The sequence below is a fragment of the Falco rusticolus genome, chromosome 4 (genome assembly GCF_015220075.1).
Source record: "Falco rusticolus isolate bFalRus1 chromosome 4, bFalRus1.pri, whole genome shotgun sequence".
In the NCBI taxonomy this organism is placed as follows: domain Eukaryota; kingdom Metazoa; phylum Chordata; class Aves; order Falconiformes; family Falconidae; genus Falco; species Falco rusticolus.
In genome coordinates, this window is record NC_051190.1 from 85,090,059 (window position 1) to 85,113,088 (window position 23,030).

Sequence of the window (23,030 nt, forward strand, 5' to 3'; positions counted from 1 at the left end):
AGTGCAGTGTCACTGCGTGCATCACCATGTGGCACAGTCCGTATCAGCTGGTTTCCCAATGTACTATTACTTCCAAGCATCAGAAACACTCAGATGACAACTTGTAAGCAAATACAACCACCAAAACACCCTTTGGGATTTATCATCCACTGCCTGATCTAAATCTATCACAGTATTGCCAGGATGCTTCAAAGTAGAGGAAAGGAAGGAAAAGATAAGATTTCTGCAATGATTAATAAAGAAGTGCTCTTATCTGATCCTCCTGTTCATGAAATATACCCAAGTAAGGTAAGTGTTTAGTATCTGTAAGTTCTGGGCAGCACTAATAGTGAAGACTTCTCCAATCAACATCGTATAAAGTTACCGGTGCTGCTGGACGAAAGCATGCACGTAGTGCTTTGGGGGTCTCTCATGTGGGTGAGCCCCCAGAGCACTGCCAAGAGGATAAAGGGGATGCTTTATCGCCACTTTTTTCCCTGTTGTTATTGTTGTCTTTAGAGAAAAAAAAAAGTTTCCAGATGAAAATATGCATGAGTGTAATGGAAATGACATGCAGGCATTGCTTCCCTCCCCCATTTGGCTGTCAAATCGAGCTCAGGCTAGAGCAGCCCAGCAGACTGCATGGGGGAGTGAGGGGGAGGGTTCAAGTGGGCAGGGGAAGTAGTGAAAGCCTAAATAAACTTTGACTATTAGATAACAGGGCTATTATTGCTCTGTAAGACTTCCTGAATGGCCTAGAAAAAACAGAGACAGTTCTTGTTCCTGCCTGAAGGAAAGGAAACACAAGGATGAGTGCTCAGTACGACAGCTGAAAACTCTGCTTGTTTCCTTCCTTCCTTCTTTCTCTCTCTTTTCTTTCTATTATTTTTCATTTGTTATTTTCTCTTCCTACTTAAAAACCACGCTGTATACTTTGCCAAAGCCAGGAGGACCTTATTTTCATGCCAAAAAAAACCCTGACCCAACAACCCTTTGAATTTCTGCTGCGGGACACAAAGGCCCCACATCTCGTGCAGGCTGCCAGCTAGTCGGGCCGCGAGAGGCTGCATCCAGCGCAGTGCCAGTGGCACCTCGGCAGCCAGCAGCCGCAGCTCCCCGGCAGCATCACTGCACCTGGGTGGCAGCGACATGAGCAACAACAGCGAAGATGGGAGCGTCCCTGGGAATTAAAAGAATGAAAAGGTTAAAAAAAGGAGGAACAAAAATGGCTTTTTCAGGAAATACAATCATTTTTTAACAGTAGGCAACTAAAAATATGCATGCTTTATGAAGGCTTAGTTCCCCCTTCCCAGGCTTTATACTGAAACATCTGGCTGGCAAGTGCAGAAACTGCCTCTTGCTGTATCTCTCCTTTTCCCTCCAACACTTCGCCTCTCTACACAAAGGCGTGTCATTCTTTCAAGACCTTGGAAAGTTTATTTCTCACTTAAAGTCACCTCAGTCAAGGATATTTACTGTTGTTAAACTTCGTGCTTGCATATATGATATTGTTGGTGTGATGAAGCTGTTAGACTCATTAGGTAAGCATCTACACCAGTGATGTATAATTATAATTCTTCAGGCTCAAACCAGATGCTCCAGAGACTGTCACAAAAACACTAACTTGTGCTGTTTAGATTCAGTCTTCTGTTTTAAGGTGAAAGCAGAGAGAAGCAGATCACTCAACATCCCATTTGGAAGCTGGTGCGTCTCAGATCTGCAGTCCCAGCCAGCTTTCCTCTCCGAAGCCCTTACAACCTCCTCCTTTCCTCTCCACTGCCTCCTCGTCCATCAAACACTCCCCATCAGCTGTGAGCTCCTGCTCTGGCTGCTCAGCTTGCTCTGTCAACACGTAAGTTGCTACAAAACTCAGCAACTAAGGCCACCTTACTGCAGTGCCTCTCAGGTGATGCTACTCACCCCCCCAGACCGGCTCACCAGCTTTTGCACTGAAGGAGAATGTTCTGCCTAGGGCTCTCTGCTACCGCAGACAGATGACACCTGTATTTTCCACTTCTCACTCCTTGTTCTGTTCACGTGCTTGTCTAAACCGCTCTCTTACATAGAAGTTTGCAGTTCTTCCTCAGCTCCTCAGTTTCTTTACAAGCATTTGCCATTCCTTCCCCACCGATAAACTTCAAAGCCTTTCCTCTTGCAGCACTCAATAGACGATCCCACCGACAGGAACCGTCTCTTTGGCAAAGGAAGGGTGGGCTGGATCTCCGCAGGATCCCTCACACCCTAACACCCGCTCCTCTATTTTGAGCATCATCAGGTTGGCCACTGTGTTGACTGGTGCCAACCACTGAACAGGATGATCAAACTGGAACGTACTGGTTTGTAACTGGAGTTAAGGGGAAGCCTCTACAGACAGAGACCTCTCATCTCTGTGTGCTAAGAACTGAGCAGAAAACATGTGGCTGACACAGACACACACACATTACAAACAAAAAAAGACCAAAAAAAAAAAAAAAAGACCAAACCCTTAAATACCCTAATTTCAGCCTAGTGGCCTTAGTATATTGCCTCTCGCACAAGCAGGGAGTATATTTTAAAACCAGAACTTTAGAGGAAAAGAAAGACGCTCCAGACCCAGGAGACCACATGAAGGTACTGGGAAGGTAAGAGAAAGAGAGAGAGGAAAGAGCAGGTTGCTGAAATGTAAAACTGAGCTTGTGGCAGATGAGATTAAAATAATGCTTAAGCAGATTTCTGGTGCAAATAATTGTGATTTGATTTTTCATAATTCCTTTCTGATACTGCCCCTAATTGTTCCTCCTAAAATACCTGCCCCTGGATGGGAAAATGAACACCCAGAGGGGAAAGAAAAATAAAAAAAAGGTGTGAAAGCAAATTTTGCACTTGTGTTTTAGTAAGCCTCCGACATCAAACATTCACCAGCCGTGAGCTCATCTAAAACCTTAAGGGGCAGAAAAAGTCATTCTGCAGGACTGGAAAAAGTGACCTTAGTTTACTTTTAAGTGACTTAAAGAAAAAGTCTATGCTTCTTTCTTCCAATTTCAGCATCCTCTTAGGAATGCCAAAGAGCCATTTCAGGTACCCTTGCAATCATAAACAACTTTTCTTTTTTTTCCTGGTTAGTGGCTGTTTAATTTTTTTGTTCCAGAAAGGCTGTCATTAAATAAACAACAGGGTTCACATATGAAAAGACAAACATCTTTCAAACCTGAACAAAGAGAGCGCAATTCCAAAACCTCCTAACATGAGCAACTGAATGAGAGATGAGGATATGACTCAAAGTCTGACACACTCCTCCAAGCCCTAATGACTGACCTCGATGGGGTGCTCCATGGGGAAAATAAACCTTTCCAGGGAAAACAAAGCCATTGCATGCAAAATAGGTGAGGAAAGAAAGGAAGCCAAGGCTTGCTGGAAAGAAACCCTGTCACTGCATCCTGTCGGTTTGAATCAAGCCTCAAACTGGCCTGTGGCTTGGAAGACCTCGTAGGGTACCTATGCAGTAGTGGTTGGTGCTACACCATGGACCTGTGGTGGGGTTAAACAGAAGTACCAGAAGCGCTTGCGTGAGTTGCAGGACGCCGACTAGCACCTAGTGCTCAGCTAGCACGTGTTGTAGTGTTAAACTGCTGCCACAGTTGTTGAACGTCTCCTCTTGTTCTGTCTCAGTGGTACAGGCAGGGGTGGACCCTGCAAGCTCATTCATGGCGTCCCCAGGAGGTGGCCAGACCCATCCCTATGCATGTGAACAGCATCAAGCCAATACAGCACATTGGCTTTGGTTTTTGGCCTGCAGGGTGCTTCCCCACTAAGAGTTGGCTGATCAAGTCTTCCAAGGAACGACACTGTTGTACCAACTCCTGTGTGCACCTGACGGTGGCGAAGCCTTGCCTGCGGGCTCCAGCAGCATACTGAAATGCAAGGACCCCTGATGCTATTGAAGCCTTCAGGCTGCTCAGAGCTCATCTGGGCTGCTCTGAGAAAGTGATTGCCCTAAAAATGATGGGCCCAGACCAGTAAACACAAAAGCAGTTGTCCCAGTCTAGGCTGAAAAGTTGCAATTAAATACCAAAGCTGCCCAAGTGGTAACTTTGATTTTTGCCTGTGCCATAACCAAGCGTCATATCTGACTGTCTTCTCTGAAGGATCTGCTGGAAATCCTCCATAAAGACGAAATAATTTACCATGGCCAAGTGCAGTGCAAGGGCTGGTGTCTGTTATCACATGATAAACGATTATCAGAAAGGATTACCTTGATGGTGGCTGTCCATTTGCTCAAGCCTGGAAGGAATATCCCCATCATGACTGCGCTAGGTTTTTCAAGTCGAGGGTGTCACAACAAAGAGAAGGCAGAAGCAAAATCAGAAAAAAACAGCCTTCAGAAAGAGACATTCTTTGCAGCAAGACTCATACCTTCTTGATGCAGGCATTTCAATGTAAGAAAAAGAAAAGGCAGACTTTCTATGTTCTGTTTTTATTATGCCTCTGAGCAAGGGATGCTTGCTCCAGGCTTGTAGGAGCAGCATGTCAGTAAGGTGGGGGTTTGTGCAGCTTTGCATCCATATTACTTGGAGGGAAATTTCTTTTAAGTGCACGAAGAGCAGTACTCTTGACAAAACACTGTTAAGTAACCTTAAAAGGGAAAAAAGTACAAACCCAGGTTTGAACTGGCTAATAATAATTTTTTTCTGGTTGTGTGAATTTACCTCTATGCTCATTTAAATGAAAAGCATGTACTCCATTGAGTCCTATTAGTTTGTAAAACTAAGGAATTTGGCCAGAGAAGAAATCCTACATTTTACTCTAGTTCATTGTTTCAAGCTGTCTGATCAGCGTATTTCCCTTTCTTGTCCTCGGGCCCCTGAAATGGTGGCGAGGTATTCTGTCTTTCACAGGATCATCATTGCTTCATCTGGATGACTCTACCAAATGAAGCTGCAGCCCAATCCCAGTTTTTCACCAAGTGATACTATTAAGAGGATGATGAAAAGGGAAATAAAAGAAACAGCTTAAACAATTGCGCCTTGCACATCTAATTCTAGGAAATAGCATTTAAAAAATCCCAAATACGCAAACAAAAAACAACAACAAAACAATATAAAAACACAGACCCGGTTATTGATAAATAATGTACACTAATACATCTGGAAGTTTCAATGAGAGATGGAAGTGCACCGAATCCCTTGAAACACAGTTCATGCCTTATAAAGCTGAATAAAATAACATTTTACAGGTTATTGAGCGTAAACGATAAGGATGCCAAGTACGAGCGATTTGTAAGGCTGCTTCTCTTTTGGTGCCTGCCTATGTCAAAAACCCCTTACCGTTTCCATCACTGTCAGCAGCATGGTAAACCCCAGTCTCCCTGAATCTCTGAAGAGCCAGGCATGGAAGAGTTGAACCTAAATTGGATTCTCTAATATGTGTAAGGCAGTCATGGATCATAGCTGGGCAGTGTTATTAATACTTCATTACAGAGGTAACCAGCCTCGCTGCAGTGGCATACTGCTTCCCCTCCATGGCTGAAGGTTTGTGAAATAACAGCTGACCTAAAAAGCTCATCAACCTCCAGCGAGACCTGCTCTGGCACTGCCATGCTGGGGACAGAGGGACAGACTGGGGGACACAAATTTCATCTCGCTAACCACGCTCAGCTACAAAACGTTAACAAATTGCTGGAGAGCCGTGCTAACCCCCATCAGTGCGGTGGTGGCACATGACTGCAACAGCACACACAAACCGTGAGCCATGTGAAAGACTGATGACATCTTGAAGCAAAAAACTAAACTACAGACTAGTAAATTAAAGAGCTTGTGTGGACAAGTCTGCCTCATTCCCTCCAGTTTTTGTAGTAGGAAAGATGCCATTATGAAGTGGCTGGAGCGAGTTAAACACCTTTTAAGTGTGCTCTAATAATTAGTGGTATTATGAAAAAAACCCAAAACACACCACCCAACTCTTGGCATTTGCTTAAACACCGCCCCCCCCCCCCCCCCCCCAGTTTCTTATTTAACTACAACTCCAGTGTTTAAAGTATTAATATCTGCCTATGCCGCTCGTTCCTACATGCTTACATGCTTTCCAAATCGCATTTGGTAAAGCTCAGTCCATCTGTTTTCCCACACTCCGTCAACACACACATGCACCAAAGTGAGCAGAGGCTACCTATGGTAGGGCTGTATTTTGTTCAGAACTTTCTGCTTGCATACCAGAAATTCAATGCTAATTCAACATGCGGGGGGGGGGGGGGGGGGGGCATTTGAGCTACAAAGAAGGGAGAGGAGCTCAGAAAGGGGAGGGGAGAAAGGGGGTTTTCGCTCATCACGATACACACACTTACAGATGAATAAGTACCCAGGAAGGATTTGTGCATAGCCGAAGCCTGGTTGCATACCAGTGCCTCCCGACTCCAGTGCAAACCTGTTGTAACACGACAATATTATGCACCAGAAACTGGACAAGCAGCTGCTAATTCACTGTACTAACTTCAAAACCCATAAATTTTCTTTTCAAACCCATCCAACAGGACAAAGAGAAGTCTGTTTGAGATTCATCACAAGTCCCAGGCTGATGGTTAATTTGTATGAAAATGGGTATAGTGGTTCCTGTAAATAGCTCTCCTCAGATGCTCTGGAGGTAAGCAACCTGGGGAGGATTTGGAAAGAGATCACCCTGCAAGATCAGCCTGCACGAAGTCTAGAAAGAGACAAATGCTCAGACATGTGTAGCCCCAGAAGGGATGGTGAGGGGTCTTTCTAAAAAGAAACAAAGACCACTGTGGAGAAGGAGGAGGCAGAAAATGAGGATGCACTAAGGCTGGGGTTTTCCAGGTGAATTCTTTGATGGTCCTATCTCCTGGTTCACTTCTGTTCTACTGCTCCTCCATCCCTGTCTGCCTGCCACCCTCTCCCTTGCACCAGCACAGCTGTTTCAGCAGCCACATCTGGTGAACCAGATCAACAGGTCTGGCTCCCCTTCCCCCAACTCCCCCCAAAAAAAACACCCAAAAAACCAAACCAAAACCAAACCAAACCATTTCAACTGCCAGGCTATTTTTAAATTCTCCAGTGTTACACAACATGACAGGTATGAGTGAGGGGGTGGCACTTACTAGCACAAGGTAAGGGCAGGCAGAGAATGAGGATGCTCTTAGCAGGTAAAGTCAGGAAATGTTATGTCAAATGAAATGTGTGACCTCACTTTCGCCTCCATTAGAGCTCACCATGCCTGCTCTGCCTGTCATTACTTTTAGGATGCCATATTAGCCTAGCATACACATTTTGAATTACTACTATTTTCTTCAAACTTATAAAATTAAACAGATCTACCAACTCTTGGAAGAAATTCAACGACACACAGAATTTACAAGCTTTTTTTTTTTTTTTTCTTTTTTTTTTTTTTTTTTTTAAATAATCTTCTTTGGTAGGGATTTATGCCAGGGAGTACAACTTACATCAAATGCTAGGTAGGCATTGAGTGACCATCACGTGTATTATCAAATTGTCTGAAAGTACCTGGGAAAACACACCGCATTTGGCAAAGCACAGACAGAGTAAAGACACAGACAAATGAACTGGCACTACCACCCCTGGAAGCTGTTTTAGGTGGAGAAATGAAGTATCACTTAAACCCTTTGTATATGAAGCTTTGGAGGCTTTTTGGAAGCAGAAATGATTTTCAAAATCCATGAAGGAAAAAAATCAGGTGTCTCACGAAGGCTTTTTTGCTAAGGTGATTTATCATCTTTGCTACACATCATGGTAGATGAGCTGCTGAGCGTTTGCTGTTAGAGATCAGAATGGATATTTTAAATACTCTCTGTATTGCAGATGGGTTTCTGGTGATGCAGGTGGGATGCTATATGTATTTACTATTAAACACAGAGGGAGCAGCCAACTGCATGTCCTCTGAATGCCACCTGAATGTCAACCAGCAACCCTGAAATGGAGCTCAGAACAAAAAATTCCTCCCATCAATACAGAGGTCAAAACCTGTCCTCATGCGAAGCCTAGATTATCAGTATTATTCCCATGTAAAGTTATTGTTCTGTAATGCACTGAATTCTAATGGAGTGATGGTTTGTGCTCCAGGACTAAAGATTATTTTTTAAAAATATGGGTCCCTACTTGATTCACGTATCCCCAACCATATATATTCAATGCCACTATAAAGTCTTCCAGTAGCTTAAGCCAATGTAAAAGAAGAATGATACCTCAGCCCTATTCAACTGTAAAATGCAGTGAGGCCAAAATTTAAGCCCAGGCTTTGCAAAGCTGCCTGCCTGCTACGTTTAAACTAAAACTAGTTTCTAAAACCCACGTCACGTTGACCGAGGCATGGAGCCACGCTGCTTTTTGCTCAGCCTTCCTCGTCTGGAGCTCTTCCTGTGGCATCAGGAGCTGCTCACAGCTCTGTAAACTTTGACTCCCCAACAGAAAAATCCCGACACCTTGGGGGATTTCCCCACCACATAGCATGGCTGAACGTAAGAGCCAGCAAATCTCTACTTCCACTGTGTTTATGTGGAGTGCCGCGGAAACTCTGAGTCAATTAAAAGAGTTTATTTGGTGTCACCGAGATTTTTTTTTTCACCTTTGTGAGTTTTTATACATACAAAGGCGGGGGGTGGGGGGGTGGGGGGGGTGGGGAGAAGGTCTGCAAACATGGGAGACAGTTACAATTCTTCCCTCAGCTGTTCTCCTGCTGCTTGCCGTCAGCTTGTAGGGCCAAAGTGAAAACACGTTGTACTATGGCTCACAGTCACAGAGGGTTACTCCAGACAGCCGGGAAGCCAATAATGCCGGGAAGATCATAAACGTAAAAGGCAACAGAAGACTTTGAGGGAGCAGAATTATTTTGTGGTGCAAAACGAGCCCCGTTCACAAGACAACCCAGCAAGATGGGCTATTGATCCAACTACCAGAGTGAGAGTAATTAAAATAACAGTTCACTTCCGTGTGCTTGGTTCTCTTTTGCTTATGAATAGTGCAGAATTTAATAGCAATCTGGACGTTCCAGCCTGCTTTTGCCATCTATGTAGCAGGCACTGGGTGCTGGTGGAGCCTTATAGCACCTTCAGCTCCAAAGAACCCTAAACCTTGGTTCTGTTAAGCAGAGAACAGCCAGACTTTCATTCAAGGCTTTCATAACGTCGGCCAGGTGGTAATTTGCTGGGAACAGGATGAGGTTATCAAAGCAGCACAAGGGGATTCTGTTCACTGCTATTTTTCTTCCTAAACCCAGTGCTCACTTGAAAATGTATCACTTTGTCTAGGAGAGATTTCCACTCGCAAGCGATTTGTCATGCGACTCCGAACTGCTGGGACTGTATTGATTCCAGAACTGCAATTGCAGTTGTCAGCAGCACGGGCTCCTGCAATCTGTTAAAAACATTCCTCGAAGGTGTTTAGTATGTTCCCTTCTCCTTTCCTGTGGGAAAGGCAGCCACGACAGGCTCTCACTCACCATCCTCTGCAAGGCTTGGTTGCGATGGTTTATTATACTGAAGCCCCACCAGTCTCTTTGCCCTTCCTCCCCGTCAGCCTCCCTCGCAGCAGAGCCAGCCGCGCTGCCTGATGCTGGCTGCAGCCTGCGGGCTGGTGGATACCACGTGATGAATCAGCCGTAGTGGCTGGAACCCCACTGCTCACCACCTTTGACACCCCCAGACAGGGACAGCAAAGCCCCAAGGACAGCCAGGGAACCAAAGGCAGAGGGTAACGCCAATCCAGTTTGCACAAGAGGATAAACCATTCCCTCGGTGTCCCTCAGTGTATCTAAACTGAGGCTAAGAATTACTTTTTTTTTCTGCTCCCCACCCCTCCCCCCCTTTTAATGTGTCTAACAGGACTACAGCAAGGTAGCAGCAAAATACTTGATCCCCCACATATGGCCAAAGAGCCAGAAGCCCAGCAGTTGGGTTACTATTGCTTGCTGCTGCCGCCGCCACCTTGCTTAGCCTTTGCTGCAGCAGCACCTCCGGGCTAGCTCTCCTTCAGAAAAGGCTGTGAGTTACATAGAGCATGGAACAGACCCATTCTTAGGACCTCTCTTCTTCCAGGAGTTTTTCCGTTGCAAATTAAACACTTTTCCGGACCCAACGGTAAGGTGAAATGAGGTATACGCAATCCCTTGGGCTCCTCGGCCAGCCCTTCAGCTAGCGGAGCCTGGCAGAGGGCCACTGAGAAGCAACAGTGCCGTGCTGATTTGCACCAGCTGAGGCTCTGCCAATAACCCTTTTAAGGATTTGGAAAGAGTCCCTGTGAACTAATAGGCCGAGAGATTTTAATCCAAGTGAAGGGGAAGGGTGATTCTGCCTGATCTTTGCCTCTTCTGAAGGAGGGGGAAGGAAAGCGGGAATAGTCCAGCTGAAATGGTCTGAAACAAAAGCAGGTGTCAGCGTACACGAGGTACTGCCTGGAAAACAGAAGGCTGCTGCAGCCTTAACCAGCATTCCTTCATACCAGAGACATGAATAATATTGGATTATACACGCAAGGAAAACACGCATCGTTCTCATTGAATCTTTTCTCCTTCCCCCATGTGCTTCTTAGCGATGACCATGATCAAAGATGAGGCTATGCCAGTGTGTAGCAGAAGCTTTTTTTTATTTGTTTTAAATGAAAAAGATGTCAAAATAACACTCCGAGTTGCATCAGAACAATCCCACCAGGGGTGCAATGTGGAGAAGTGGCACAAGGGCTAAACTCATGATGGTCAAAGCCTGAGAGAGATGACTTAGCTTTGTTGTAAGAAACTCCTCTCTAAGCACTTTCTTCTTTCAACGCTGCTGAAATTGTTGCTAGCAACAAAGTAAAGTAAAAACAGAAGAAAATTTGGATCGAACATGCTCTCAGCAGGAGAGGGCATTAGCTGGCAGTCTGCATGCAAAGCAGACCTGCAGAGGTCATGGCAAGCTCTGCCAGAAATGCAATATATATAGTCAGCCCTTCTGAAAACTCTGTGGTTTGCCTTTAATTAATTTTAGTGTCATATAATCTAGCTATATTCAATGCTCTTTACAGGAACTGCTATGGATACCCCAGGAATCATGAAATTATCCAGGACAAACAGCATATTTTAAGAGCAACCACTTGAATTGCAGCTCTTTTTTGCAAAACTAAATTAGAGACGAGCTTTGTCTATAGGCATCAAACACTTAACACCAAAGGCTGCTGGCTGTGTTTCTAAAAAAGTGTATCAATGCATAAATAGACCTGTATCTCCTCTGAAAGCAGAAGACAATGGATAAACACTAAGTGCTGTCAAAGGGTACACAACATTGAGAGAGAAGGACATGCTACATGCTTTCACAGAAACACCAGTGTACAGACAAGAGTGATGTATTGCAAATATATATGACTACTATTATATAAATTCCATTGTATTAGTCATCATGTTCTTCTAGATATTATTTAAATCCCTTTCTCTAATGAACTGCAACCCTAAGCTACTCCAATTCTCTAAATAGGTCACAGGATACTGAGACATTCAAATCCTTCCATCCAGCAGCAGTATATGCAGCAACTACAGCAAAGAAAGTGAGAAAGAAAAAAAAAAAAAAGTCTGTATTTCATCTGGCTGTCCTTGTTTTGTTGGTATGCTCAGCTTGGTACTCTTTGCATGTGGAGAGGAAGAGGCAGTACAGGTTATATGCCTATGTTTGTATACATAAGGAGTGTAGGGGGAAACAAGCAGGGAGCAAGGAGCTGTGCTGAGCTCCCAGGGAAGTCAAAACACTCGGCTACCACCAGCAAAACTTCCCCCAATTCCATACCATACCCCACCATGTCATTCTCAGGTTCTGCAAGGGTTCCAAGGCATTCAGTCCTTGCTTATTTTGGGGGCAGCTGATGGGATTTAACATCTTGTGTATCACCCATGCCATGGCAGGATTTCCCACTTTGGTTGTAGTTGAGTTGTACAATAATTTTCCCTAGCAGGTAACAAAAATGCGCTGGTCTATCCTCTAGCTTCTCCTCAAACTCCCAAAAGAAAAACATTTGTATTATTCCTATTTTAAACACAAATTAACTACTCCGACCAAATGACCAGAGACCTGATTTCCAGCACAGCCTTACGAACAGTGGTACTGGCACAGGGTGGGGGTGGGAAACGACAGTAGGTAGCGATGAATGAGGGGCAGAGCAAGTAGTCCTTCAGCCAGCTTTGGGGATGAAGAAAACAGTCTTGGAAGCAGTTTCCTAAACACATATATACTGTAAATTATATTGGCATTCCATTCACTGCCTGTATCTTCTACTCTAATGTCTACATCAACTTCTCTGCACTGTACTTACAAACGTTTTGAATAAAGTAGTGGAGGTTATTTCACTAAGGCTCTGCTCCACATAAAACACTCTCCCCTGGGTGCTTCTGATAAATCTTCATTAAAGCCTAATAGAGTAATACACATTGATAGGCCTTTCTACATCTGTCACTGGAGAGTGTCCTCTCTTCCTGCCAGCTTAGGCTACAGAACCCCTTCGCAATTAAAAAAAAAAATAAAATAAAAAAAATCAGAGTTCAGATGTATTTAAAGAACTCTTCCTCCTCTTTAACTTTTGCAGTTCATTAGACCTCCATAATTAAACCAAATGGGAAATCTTCCAGTTCCCCAGCGGGTTTTTGTTAGTCAGCAAAAAAAGAAAAGAAAGTTTTCCTGCATGTGCCTTTCAGCTTGTACTCAAAATCCCAGGCTTTTCGTGTGAGCAGCTGCAGCAGGGTTACCCAGGGTCGGCTTGGGTAGGAAGCAAAGGTTTCCTCCAGTCAGATAGGGGGGAACACAGCCATGGTTGGCAAAAGGGGAAAGAGGAAACAACTTCTATTCAGTTCAAAGTGCTTTTAAAAAGAAAAGCAACAAGAAACATTACAGAAAGGGACTTAGCTAAGGGAGATGATGAAGAGACTTAAAACCAGAAGAGTCTAGATCAAGTGCTAAACATTCAGCAAAGACAGACAACAGAATCCCAACAAACCACTGGCATGGACTTTTGCTGGCATATCTATGCACATAGTTAGTGTACCTTAACCTCACAAACCTGCTTAGTACCTTTTTTCTTCCGATCCTCAGTCGCAGCTGAAGCAGCTGTGACTGACACGGTCCCTCCATCCTCCACCAAGCATCCCACACCTACCCCTAAGAGCTTACCAGCTCAGACATCCCAGACACGTGGTTACGCACAACAGCACGAGCCAACACACGTGGCCTTGTCCTTTGAATTATACCGTATTTGCTTTGGAGCAGGTCAGGAGGAGCATCGCCCTGCCCCTCAAAAAACAGGGGAAAAGGGGCAATATCTGTCTCGAGAGCCTCTCCCATAGCACTACCCACCAACGGCTACTTCACACAGGCTCCAGTAAATCCTACAACAGTATGGGAAGGTGCTTGAGCCAGAAAGCAGATCTGTTCTGCAGGCTTTGCTGCACCCAAGATGCTGCCTCTCTGAGGACTTAAAATTCAAGAATAACCAAAACCACCCTCCTCCTCCTAAAATCCCCCTCAAACCCCAAAATGCACCATGACTTGCAAGGTTCATGGGTTTCAATTTCCATCCCGTTTACAAGAAAAGGTATTCTTACCCATAAACGAAAAGCAAAGCTGATCAGTTTTAATATTACTAAACCCAAAAGCAGCTCTTTCTATTCCTCAGAGCCTGCCCCCCAAGTGTGTACGTGCCTACTCTCCTTGTTCAACCTGTGCCACTCATTAAAATCACTAGAAGACATGTCTACGTGAACACCTGATGAAAATACCTGTCGTGTTTATTTTCAATACTGGCGGTATTCACACCTCCTCCCCATTGCATAGGGTAAAAAGATGATAAAACAGACTTAAAAATATTTCCTTAAAACTTGGAAGAACATATGAGAAAATATATGGCTTTTTTAAAAAGAAAAAGAAAAAAAGCCACGTAGCACCTGACAGATTACAATAGCTGCAGAAACTGAAATTCGGTTTATCTCCGGAAGAACTGCAAAGCAGGGATGCAGCAGAAGCTGCTCCAGCTAGGTACCCCAGGAGGTCCTGCCTTCGGCAACGAGGACCGCTGCTCTGCCTCTGTGCGGTGGCTGCAGCCAGCGGAGCCGGCCACCATCCCAAGGGCAGCCACCACCCATCTGGTAATTGTACTGTGGCACGGGGACAAACTTGTGGTCAGGAGGTGTAACAAAACAAGCAAAAATAGGTGGATATCCTCCCCGCATTTCCCCCCCCCCCCGGCTTCTGCCCCCTAACCATACATCAGTGTTAAAGCCGCCAGAGACCTTGGTGTTGGTTTACACAGCCTGTTTTCCTCCCAAAGCACCTGTGTATGTGAGCATACATCGTTCCTAAGCGGATGCTCAAATAATCTCCAAAATCAATATTGATTGGTCATAGATCTTGTTTACCATGTTTTTATTCTACAAGCTGTACGCCTCACTGGGAAACCACAGAACTATAGGGAAAAAAACCCCAAACAACTCTTATTATTATTTGGTTCACGACAAGATTAATGACTTGAAACGCATAGATTAGTTTCTTGCTTCAGACTACACTAATCCTGTAACAACAGAACCCTGTTGCGAAATGAAAGAGAGTACAACTCAATATGCTATTCATGAATAATCCAATGTGGACACAGAGTTATTCAGTTACAATGCAATTAAGAATGAAAAAGAGAGGGTAACAGTGGTAAACACCCAGGGATATTTTGAATTTAATTGGGATTAGCATGTAATACGCTTACAGCCTTTTGAGAAGAGGCTACGCAGCGGTGTACTGAGAACAGAGGCATCTGAAAGCCCCAAGCTCCTCATTTAATGGTCTTTTCAGCTGGCAAAAGCTGCTTTCGACAGCGGGTTCATTTGCAGGGAGTTTAACCCAGCACCATCGCCTGAAGCTGAACTGTGCTGGGGCGGGGGGGGGGGGGGGGGTGGGGTGAGGGGGTGGGGAGCAAGCTCCAAGGCTAAAGTCCATTTTGCAGGTTCAGGGGAGGGGAGCTGAAGCATGTGAAGGTGTTGCTGAAAGCCCACAACCTAATCTCTTCTCGCACGCCTGGGTCCTCACACACAGATACTACATCTAATATGGGAAGCATTCATCTTGAAGAAAATCGCAGAATAATGACAGATTTAGAGGGGTGCCAACGTGATGGTGGCGGGTGTATGATGCACCTACCTGGATGCTACCTCAAGAGCAGGTGTCATCTATATGCTTTCTGTGCATATTTCTTCCAGGGGAGGTATGACTAGGGGAAAGCAAATAATCAGTGACTATTTTCAATTTATGTCTTGGGAGGACGTATGGGAAGAAATCAAGCAGCCCTCGATGATTTATCCTCCGCTCAGAGGAATATTTCTGGCTTGGAGCAACATTTTGGTACTGCCCAAGTTGTTTAAGAGGCAACAGTGCAAATACCAGTGGCTTGTTTACAAGAGGAAGGCATCCATTGGCATCACAGTTGGTTGGGCTGCCCTTGCCTGGAAGGATGGGTCAGGGAAGAGGACGGGCTGGTTCAGAGCCCACACTGCTGTTAAGGGCTCCCCAAAGCATATTCAGCAGCTATGAAGCTCACTGAGGGTGTCTCTAAGGCTCTCTCACAGGGCTGAAAAGAGGGAAAAAAACTGAAGTACTGTGATTTTTACCTTGTGAATTTCCACAGCTTGTTCACTTTTTGGTGACTTAGTCTACAGAAGGGTAGTATGGAAACTTGAGCACACAACAGAATGAAAAGCAAGGAAAGCATTTGATAATTTTTCTGTTCTACCTGCTGATTCTCTCTCCTCCTTCAGATCACAAGTGTTAGAATGGTTCCATAAAAGCCAAGGTTTGTGGCGGGGCTCCCACTGCCAAGGCCCTACTATCCTTAGGTAGTCTCTGAAGATTTTCTTCCAAGCTGTTCCCACCATGCCTCTCATCCTTTAAAAAAACCCAGTGGGAATCAGTTGCACATGTTGCCTCAAGTATTTCTACAACTGTAGAGCTTTGTTTGTATGTGGTGATAGTGGGGGAAATGGCTTTATTCTAAATATATCTCCCCCTTACATCTGGGTGAAGAAACAAGGATGAGGTTATCCTTTTAAGTGCTAGTAACCAGAGCTAGTATATTTGTTATTGCTGCACCTCTGAGAAAACTGCTTTAGGGACCATTGTACTAAATGTTATTTTTCTCATGTAAAGACAATCTCTGCTCTGGTGAGCTTATACAGATCCTCCTTCTGCCAACAACTTAGCAAAACACAGAGCAAATATTCTGCTGACTTATGTCTGCTGCAGCCCCACTGAAATCAATGAGGTTGACCTACTTGTAAATCGAGCAGAATTTGATTCCTGTGTTTATTTGTGGATGGCTACGGAAGAGGCTGACCAAGTCTGCATGGAAAAAGATAACTCAGAACATCAGAGGTAGCTTCTGCTTGGACTAAACTTCAGAGGGTTTAAGTGCCGAACATGGGAACGGATGGACAAATTATTACAAAAATAGCAACCGGACTTAGCAACTTTGCTTTGTTAACCTGAAAAGTGCTCGGGGAGACCCCATGCTGGAAGAATTCACATGATCCCACTGTTACACTTACTACCGCTTTTCGTTTATACACCTAATTTGAATAAAAGGAAACCAGCTGCGGATCCATCACATACACCGATACCACGACAGCAGTAAATTGAAAGCAAAAGGCAAAGAAAAACTCAGAAAAGGTTTTTAGCTACACCACGTTAACTGGCAAGGCAGCAGAGCCTGAAACACGCTTCACCTGCCAGGCACAGCATTTGCAACTGGCCTGAGCATCGCGAGCAACACAGAAACATAAATCTGAACATGTGCTAATGGCATTAGTATTCGCCAAGTGGCTTCTAGTTGCCACACGTTTAACAGGGATAGAAGTGGTGAAGGGGCATAGCTCAGAACCAAAGTAAGTAAAGGTTTGGGCTGATGACTGGGATTAAGATACCAGCACCACCGTTTATCTGAAAGCACCAGGAACAGCTGTCCCAGCTGCTGAGCTGCTACCCCAGGTTCAGGAAGGATTTGTGCATCACAGCCTGTAAGCATCACTCCGCAGGAATGGGAGAAAAGGACTGCTAGATGAAGCCTAGCAGTCTGGAGAATACTTCTGAAGATTGCATCTTGTCCACAAAAAGGTTTTTTTTGAGATCACAAGCTATAAAAAGGCTGGACAGTAAAAGCACATAAGAATTGGAAGGACCCAGGACCTGGATTTGGATGTGGCTGGGAGTAAACCATCTCTTCTGCATCCTGCAGAAAACAAGCCAGCCTGCTCTCAGACCTAGCAGAAGCTGTGGTTCTCGCTCATTGACCAGCCAGCTGGGTGGGCTGAGAGATTGATAACATCATGCCTGCATCCTCATCTCAGGAGCAAAAATCTGGACAGAAAAAAGTATGCTACCATTAAGCGAGCAAGCACAGGAATTATTTAAAAGTTCACAGAGTGAAGGAGGAAAAGTCTGAGTACAGGCAGGGTAAAACATCTTAAAAATGAGCCTTCACACAGAGCTCTCCATCATTTCCAGGATGCTCTAAACCAAGCTGGCATGCTGCGGCACGAAGGCCAGTTTTGACTGGCACGCAATGGCTCCTGGCTTCCAACGATTTCCAAACTCAGCAAGAGCTAGGAGCCAGGAGCCACTACCTCTCACAGTCACACCACCAGCATGCTTAATTTGGGAAAGGAAAATACAGTCTAGCACATTAGCTCTGAAGGGCTGCCAAGTCCTGCTCTCATCTACGCGGTGCTGAAGCTGGCCAAAAAATAGGGAGGAAAAAAAAATTCGACACCAGGTTGGACTCCCTCAGTAACAACCCCCCTCCCTTCCCAGCCATCTCAGTGTCTCTGCTCTTACCTTCTCTGAGTGTAACAGGGGACTGGAGCTTATGTCCAACGCTGATAGAAACATCGAGCCACAAGCAATCTGGGAGAAACTGGGAGCTGGGCCACACAGTGAGTCTACAGAGGAGCTTGCATGTTCTGTAATGCTGAAATAATCAGTTCTGGGGATTGTACTCGTGCTTGGTTCACTATCCGGCTCAATACCACCACCGAGTATGACAAAAATGCTGCCTTCAAGGCTGCTCCACCATACGCACCCCTGCATCTAATCCAACTATAATTAAATAAACCTAATTTCAAATGGGGAAATTTCAAACCTGTTAAGAAGAAACCTGCAGCTATCATGTGAATTAAGAAACATTTTGGCATTATACACACGTGTATTATTAACAGAAGTTAGGTCTTATCAGAAGAAAACCCATAGGTCTTTAAACAGAATACTACCATCACTTAGATCTTTTCAGAGATCACAGAGTAAACAGGCCTCCAGAAAGGAGTTTTATAAAAATAAATGTATAATAACAATAACTATGGAGATAGCTGTATTTATTTACATTTCAAGCCCTAGGAAGCATTGATGTCTTATTTCAAAACATTCTCGACAAGCAGGAAGACTAAACCCAGCATTTTGGGTGGGCTTGTTTGAGTTTGTGAGGCTTTTTTCAAATCATTCTGTCATTTAATCACTTGCTTCCAGGACACTGTGTTTTAAAGAAAATGTCAAGTGTCATCAGTTAACAGTGCTGACAATGGGAAAAAAGAAGGTTTGCAAGTGCATATAGGATCTTCTATCTGGCTTTGACCAGCACTAGCTGGCAAACAACGCTTAACCTCAAAAAAACATGCTTCAGAAAACACACTGAAATACACACACGAATGTACTTGCTTGCTGTCTTTTGTTACTAGTATTAGTACTAGTACTAGTATTAAAAGCTTGAAAATTTTCTGCATTCACTAGAGGAAGCACCAGAAGAAAGGACTCCAGTAACACATGACAATGCAGGACAACAAAATATAGTATGCAGAGCACAGAGAGCAATTCAGAGCTAATCTATACATCCACTGTCCCATGAACTGCTTTTAAACACAATTACAATTCCTCTGAAGGACATGAGCAATGATGGATCACATTCGCTTCCATCTCCCTCCAATGTTCCCACTCATTCATACCAGGCCATGGAGTGACCACTACTACCTACGTTGACCGCAGCAATTCTAGCCGTCCCACTGAGTCCGTCAGCTCCATGCCTCTCACTTCTATCCCTAAACACAAGTCACCCTTGAGTTTCATTCATGGGGATGAGCCCACCCCAGCTGCAGTTTCCATGGGCACTGCTGGAACCATCAGCTGGGACCAGCTTAGAGGGTTTTCTCATGCAGACGATCTCGTGTGTGCTGTCTCCCAAACCATCCATTCCCAAGAACAGGAAGAAGCAAACATAATAATTGGCTTTCACAGTCATGATTAAGAGGACTATAGATTTTGCCCCACCCCTAGGTCAGCCCCAATACCTCTCCAGCTGCAGGGAGATGCTGGACAGTTCCCCATCCACGCAGCAGAGTGGAGTCAACAGAGGCATGGACAGTAAGGTCCTGGTCAAGCATCAAGTAAATGGGATACAATCACCCATTCTTCTGAAAGGTTCCTACCATTTGTAATACTCAAGCCACCATAAATCCCAGGGAAACAAACCAAAGCACAAGAGAATTCAAAAGATGCTGTCTTAGATTAAAAAAGAAATGACAGCTTAGTTTTTATTCCTTAAATAAACTATTGAAAAACGTCTTGGGAAAGAAGGCAAGGTTTTTCCAATGAACTGCACAGTAAGGGAAGTGCCTTGTTTTGGAAGCTGTATCAATTTCTGATACTTTCTTGCCTCCTCTTAGGTTCATTCAGCTAAAAAGTAACTGCTCAGAAGTGCAGCATAACTACAAAAAGATGATGCCACTCATTCATATAAGAAATGAACCTGCTAGGAAAGCAGCAGCAAACACCCTGCTGATCCATTGCCCCAAAAACCCTGTTTTAAAAGTATATGAAAAAAAGAGTATAAATACTTACATAAACACGGCACCATTCTTACAAAGTCTTAATATTCTGGATTGATGTTGCTAACTTTGCTGCTTGAAGGAGCTGAGCAGCTGGTCTGTCACACAAGAATGACGCAGCCTCTTGGACACAGCATAGACTAAACAATGATAGTCCACTTGCAGAACCTGGCAGAAGTGTCCCAGCCTCTCCCCATCCTTCTTTAACCACAGGCTCCCTCCTTGCTCTCTTGATTTAACATCCGCCACCTGTTTACCGCTCAGTGTCTAAAAACTGCCTTAGTTTCTGGACTTGCAAGAATGTTGTGTCCTCACAAGCCAAAACCCTCATTTATCTCAGAGAAGGGTGGTACCATCTTTTGCTCCTTCTCATAATGTCTTTGAATTAACGATGCTTTCCAAGAAGAAAGAAGAGAAATGCAGGAAAAAAACCCAAACAAATGGAGACAATGTCCACTTGAATTGGCCCTCCCCAAGCAGACAAATATTCTGCCTCATAGCGCTAGCACTGCCCATGAAGGGGCCAGTGAGGCTGGTCAGATAATCGTGATGTCCTCATGGTGCCCAGCTTGTTCCTCCTCTATCTTCTGTTAAGGCAGTGAGTTGTTACTGGTAATTAATTACTTAATATTTTAAAGCAGTAATCCTGGTTCAGGTATTTTTCCCCTTGGAATTTAGCTAGGGTCAGGTATTGATGGCACCTAATGAAAAGCTTTGAGAGGAACTCATGACCACCTATCATTTTCAAACATGTTTTGGTAAAGAACAGAAATGCATACAAACACAGCAAGGAAAATAAGCGGAAGAATACAGTGAAAAGCACCCATTTTTCAGCAGTATCATCAGAAGTTAAAGCAATAGGACATCTCCTTCTGTCCCGTACCTTTCCCATGTTGTTCCCCTCTCCCCTCCTTGTTGGATGGTACAGGGAGACCTTGTGATCCTGGTTATAATTTACTTTGCTTCCAGCCCACTGGGGCTCTGATTCAATGTAGGCAGCCATCTTGTGTCAGAAACAAAACTGTCACTTAAAACAGGCCAGACCTAGCCATTGGGTCACTCCAAAGCAAGTCAATCTGAAGAACGTGCGATGGGCCAAAGAAGAGCAGAAAGGAGAACACGCTTCCAACGTTCACCCTGGGAAGCTGACTCTGAAACTAAACACAGCTCTTTCACTTGCTCTAGGACTGTGGGCCGTGCTGGAACAAAGCATGTTTCACCTCTGCTTTCCTTGCAGGCACTTCCATGGCTTGATCTAGAACATGATCTTCAGGGCTGTGCTTCACTACCTGCCTATACAGCACCTTCTCCAAGGGGACCCTGATCACGCCTGGACCCACTGGTAATCCACCCCAGAAAACAGCATAACAGGAGCTCATCCCTGACCGTCGCACTTGCAGATAGTGGAGACCCAGTTTTACACAGGCAGAATTTCATGCATCAGATTCTTGTTTCAGCTGCACTAATCCACTAACTCCAGTAACTTCATGGGGAGTCATGCTTTCCTATTTCATGTACATTCTCTAGCTGCAGGGGTCACTAAGCTTCAATAAAGACTATTTTAAGAAGTCAGCTCATCTCTCTCTCTTTTTTTTCAAAAAAAAAATTCCTAAACTCAACTATGAAATTGAAGAAAACCAGACAATTTGTCATTAATCCGTCAATTGAGATAGACCCACTGAGCTAAGATAATGGCACATATTGAGCGGTACAAGCTCAAGAATTGTTGAGCTGAGAATGCGCTAAGCTGCCATGAGAAATCTGTGGTGTCTCAGTGTGATCTCACGCTGTAATTTCCATTCAAGGGAGGCCCTGTCAATCAAGACACATTAGAAATTATTTAAGACTTCTGGCATTGCTCAAAAAGGTCTTAAAGCACCACATTTACATAAACACTTCAGTTTTAGTTTCTGATATAACAGATGCTATGGCAATGGTTGGGGCGTTCATGCTATCACAGCATAAACAAGTCAAGATACATAAGCAAAAATAAATTAAAAGCATCCCCCAAATTGAAAGGCAAATATTTTAATGTGTTGCAAAATAAGCAGCAAGTCCACATGGAATAACATGTTCTGGTCATACATGGAAGGTCATGGGAAAGAAAGGAGCAAGCCCCATCTCTAAAGCAAAGTAAAGCAAATAAACATGTATTCCTCCCTCACTGGACATGAATCCAGTGTTAAGGCACTTGTAAAGATAGCTTTAATCAAAGAAACCCAATGAATCAGTAACTGTCTGCTCTTATAAAAACGAAGCGACATCTCCAGCTGTAGCTAGTGGCAGTCCATTATGGGCATCGACACAGCCCCCCTCCTCCGCCAGGCCTGCTGCGGGTGCCTGGCACGCAGAGGTTGCGGGAGCCTCAGCTTCACCCCCCCTACATCGGTCCCTCTCTCATTTTTTGGCACAAGGCTCACCTGCCCGATGTTAATCTGCTCACATTTGATCTGTGTACCCAAGTTGCCATGGAGTAGGACAAAACTTTGTAAATCTCCACTGTTCAAACAGATTCTCTTGAGATGTGTCATTTCAACGTTTTCTCAGTCTCGCCTCACGTACCATCTCTCCTCCCTCCTTCCCCTCCAGCCCAATTTCCCTTCTCATTCCCTTCAAGAATAGCACATGCAGTGAGAAGTGAAAATGCAGCAGCTGCTCACTTGTTAAAATATTTATATTTTTCATTTATGTTTTACAGATTGAGCCAGTTATGCTCTCTGACCCAATCTGAAAAAGATACAGAGCTGTATGTTTTATTTAATCTAAATGAACATGCAAAGAGTCCACAGCATTTGGGAGAGACAAACACAAGTGACAGGTCGGGAGACGGAACAAAAAGAATATGCATGTTATTTCTTTTTAAAATATAATCCTGGTTTCCGATCCTTTCTTGGGAATGTTTATTTTTGTATTAACACCACAACTCATTTCAACTGCACTGTAAATATTTCTATTAATTTCCTAGTTTAGTTTAAATTTCATTAGTAACCTAAATACAGAAAAAAGGAAATGTCTTTAAACGATCAACAAGATGCAGAGAATTTTGCTGGGATGCTGGAAAGGCTCCTGTTTGGTACTGACCCCAGTCCAGTGCAATAGCCCAGCAGTGATTTTGGTAACTTGTTCTTAAGCACAGCTACAGCAATCCCTCCAAAAATGCTACAGACACCGCATAAACATGCAATTAATGC

The 23,030-nt window shown here is 44.2% G+C and overlaps 1 protein-coding gene across 4 annotated transcripts in view; it reads right to left on the reverse strand.

Annotated features, from left to right (window-relative positions):
• Window positions 1-23,030, reverse strand: part of EGFR (epidermal growth factor receptor) — a 158,030-nt gene that overhangs the window by 89,892 nt on the left and 45,108 nt on the right. Inside the window, exon 1 of one of the 4 annotated variants that reach the window (XM_037385223.1) lies at window positions 13,010-13,087. The exons of 1 other annotated variant lie outside the window; for it this stretch is intronic. Coding sequence is in view for 2 of the 3 variants with exons in the window: in XM_037385220.1 (XP_037241117.1) it covers window positions 5,283-5,403 (121 nt within the window). In the remaining variant the exon portion in view is untranslated. Of the gene's footprint in view, window positions 1-5,282; window positions 5,462-13,009; window positions 13,088-23,030 lie in introns of those variants that run through there. 2 more of the 4 variants (XM_037385220.1, XM_037385219.1) reach the window with 2 other exon arrangements.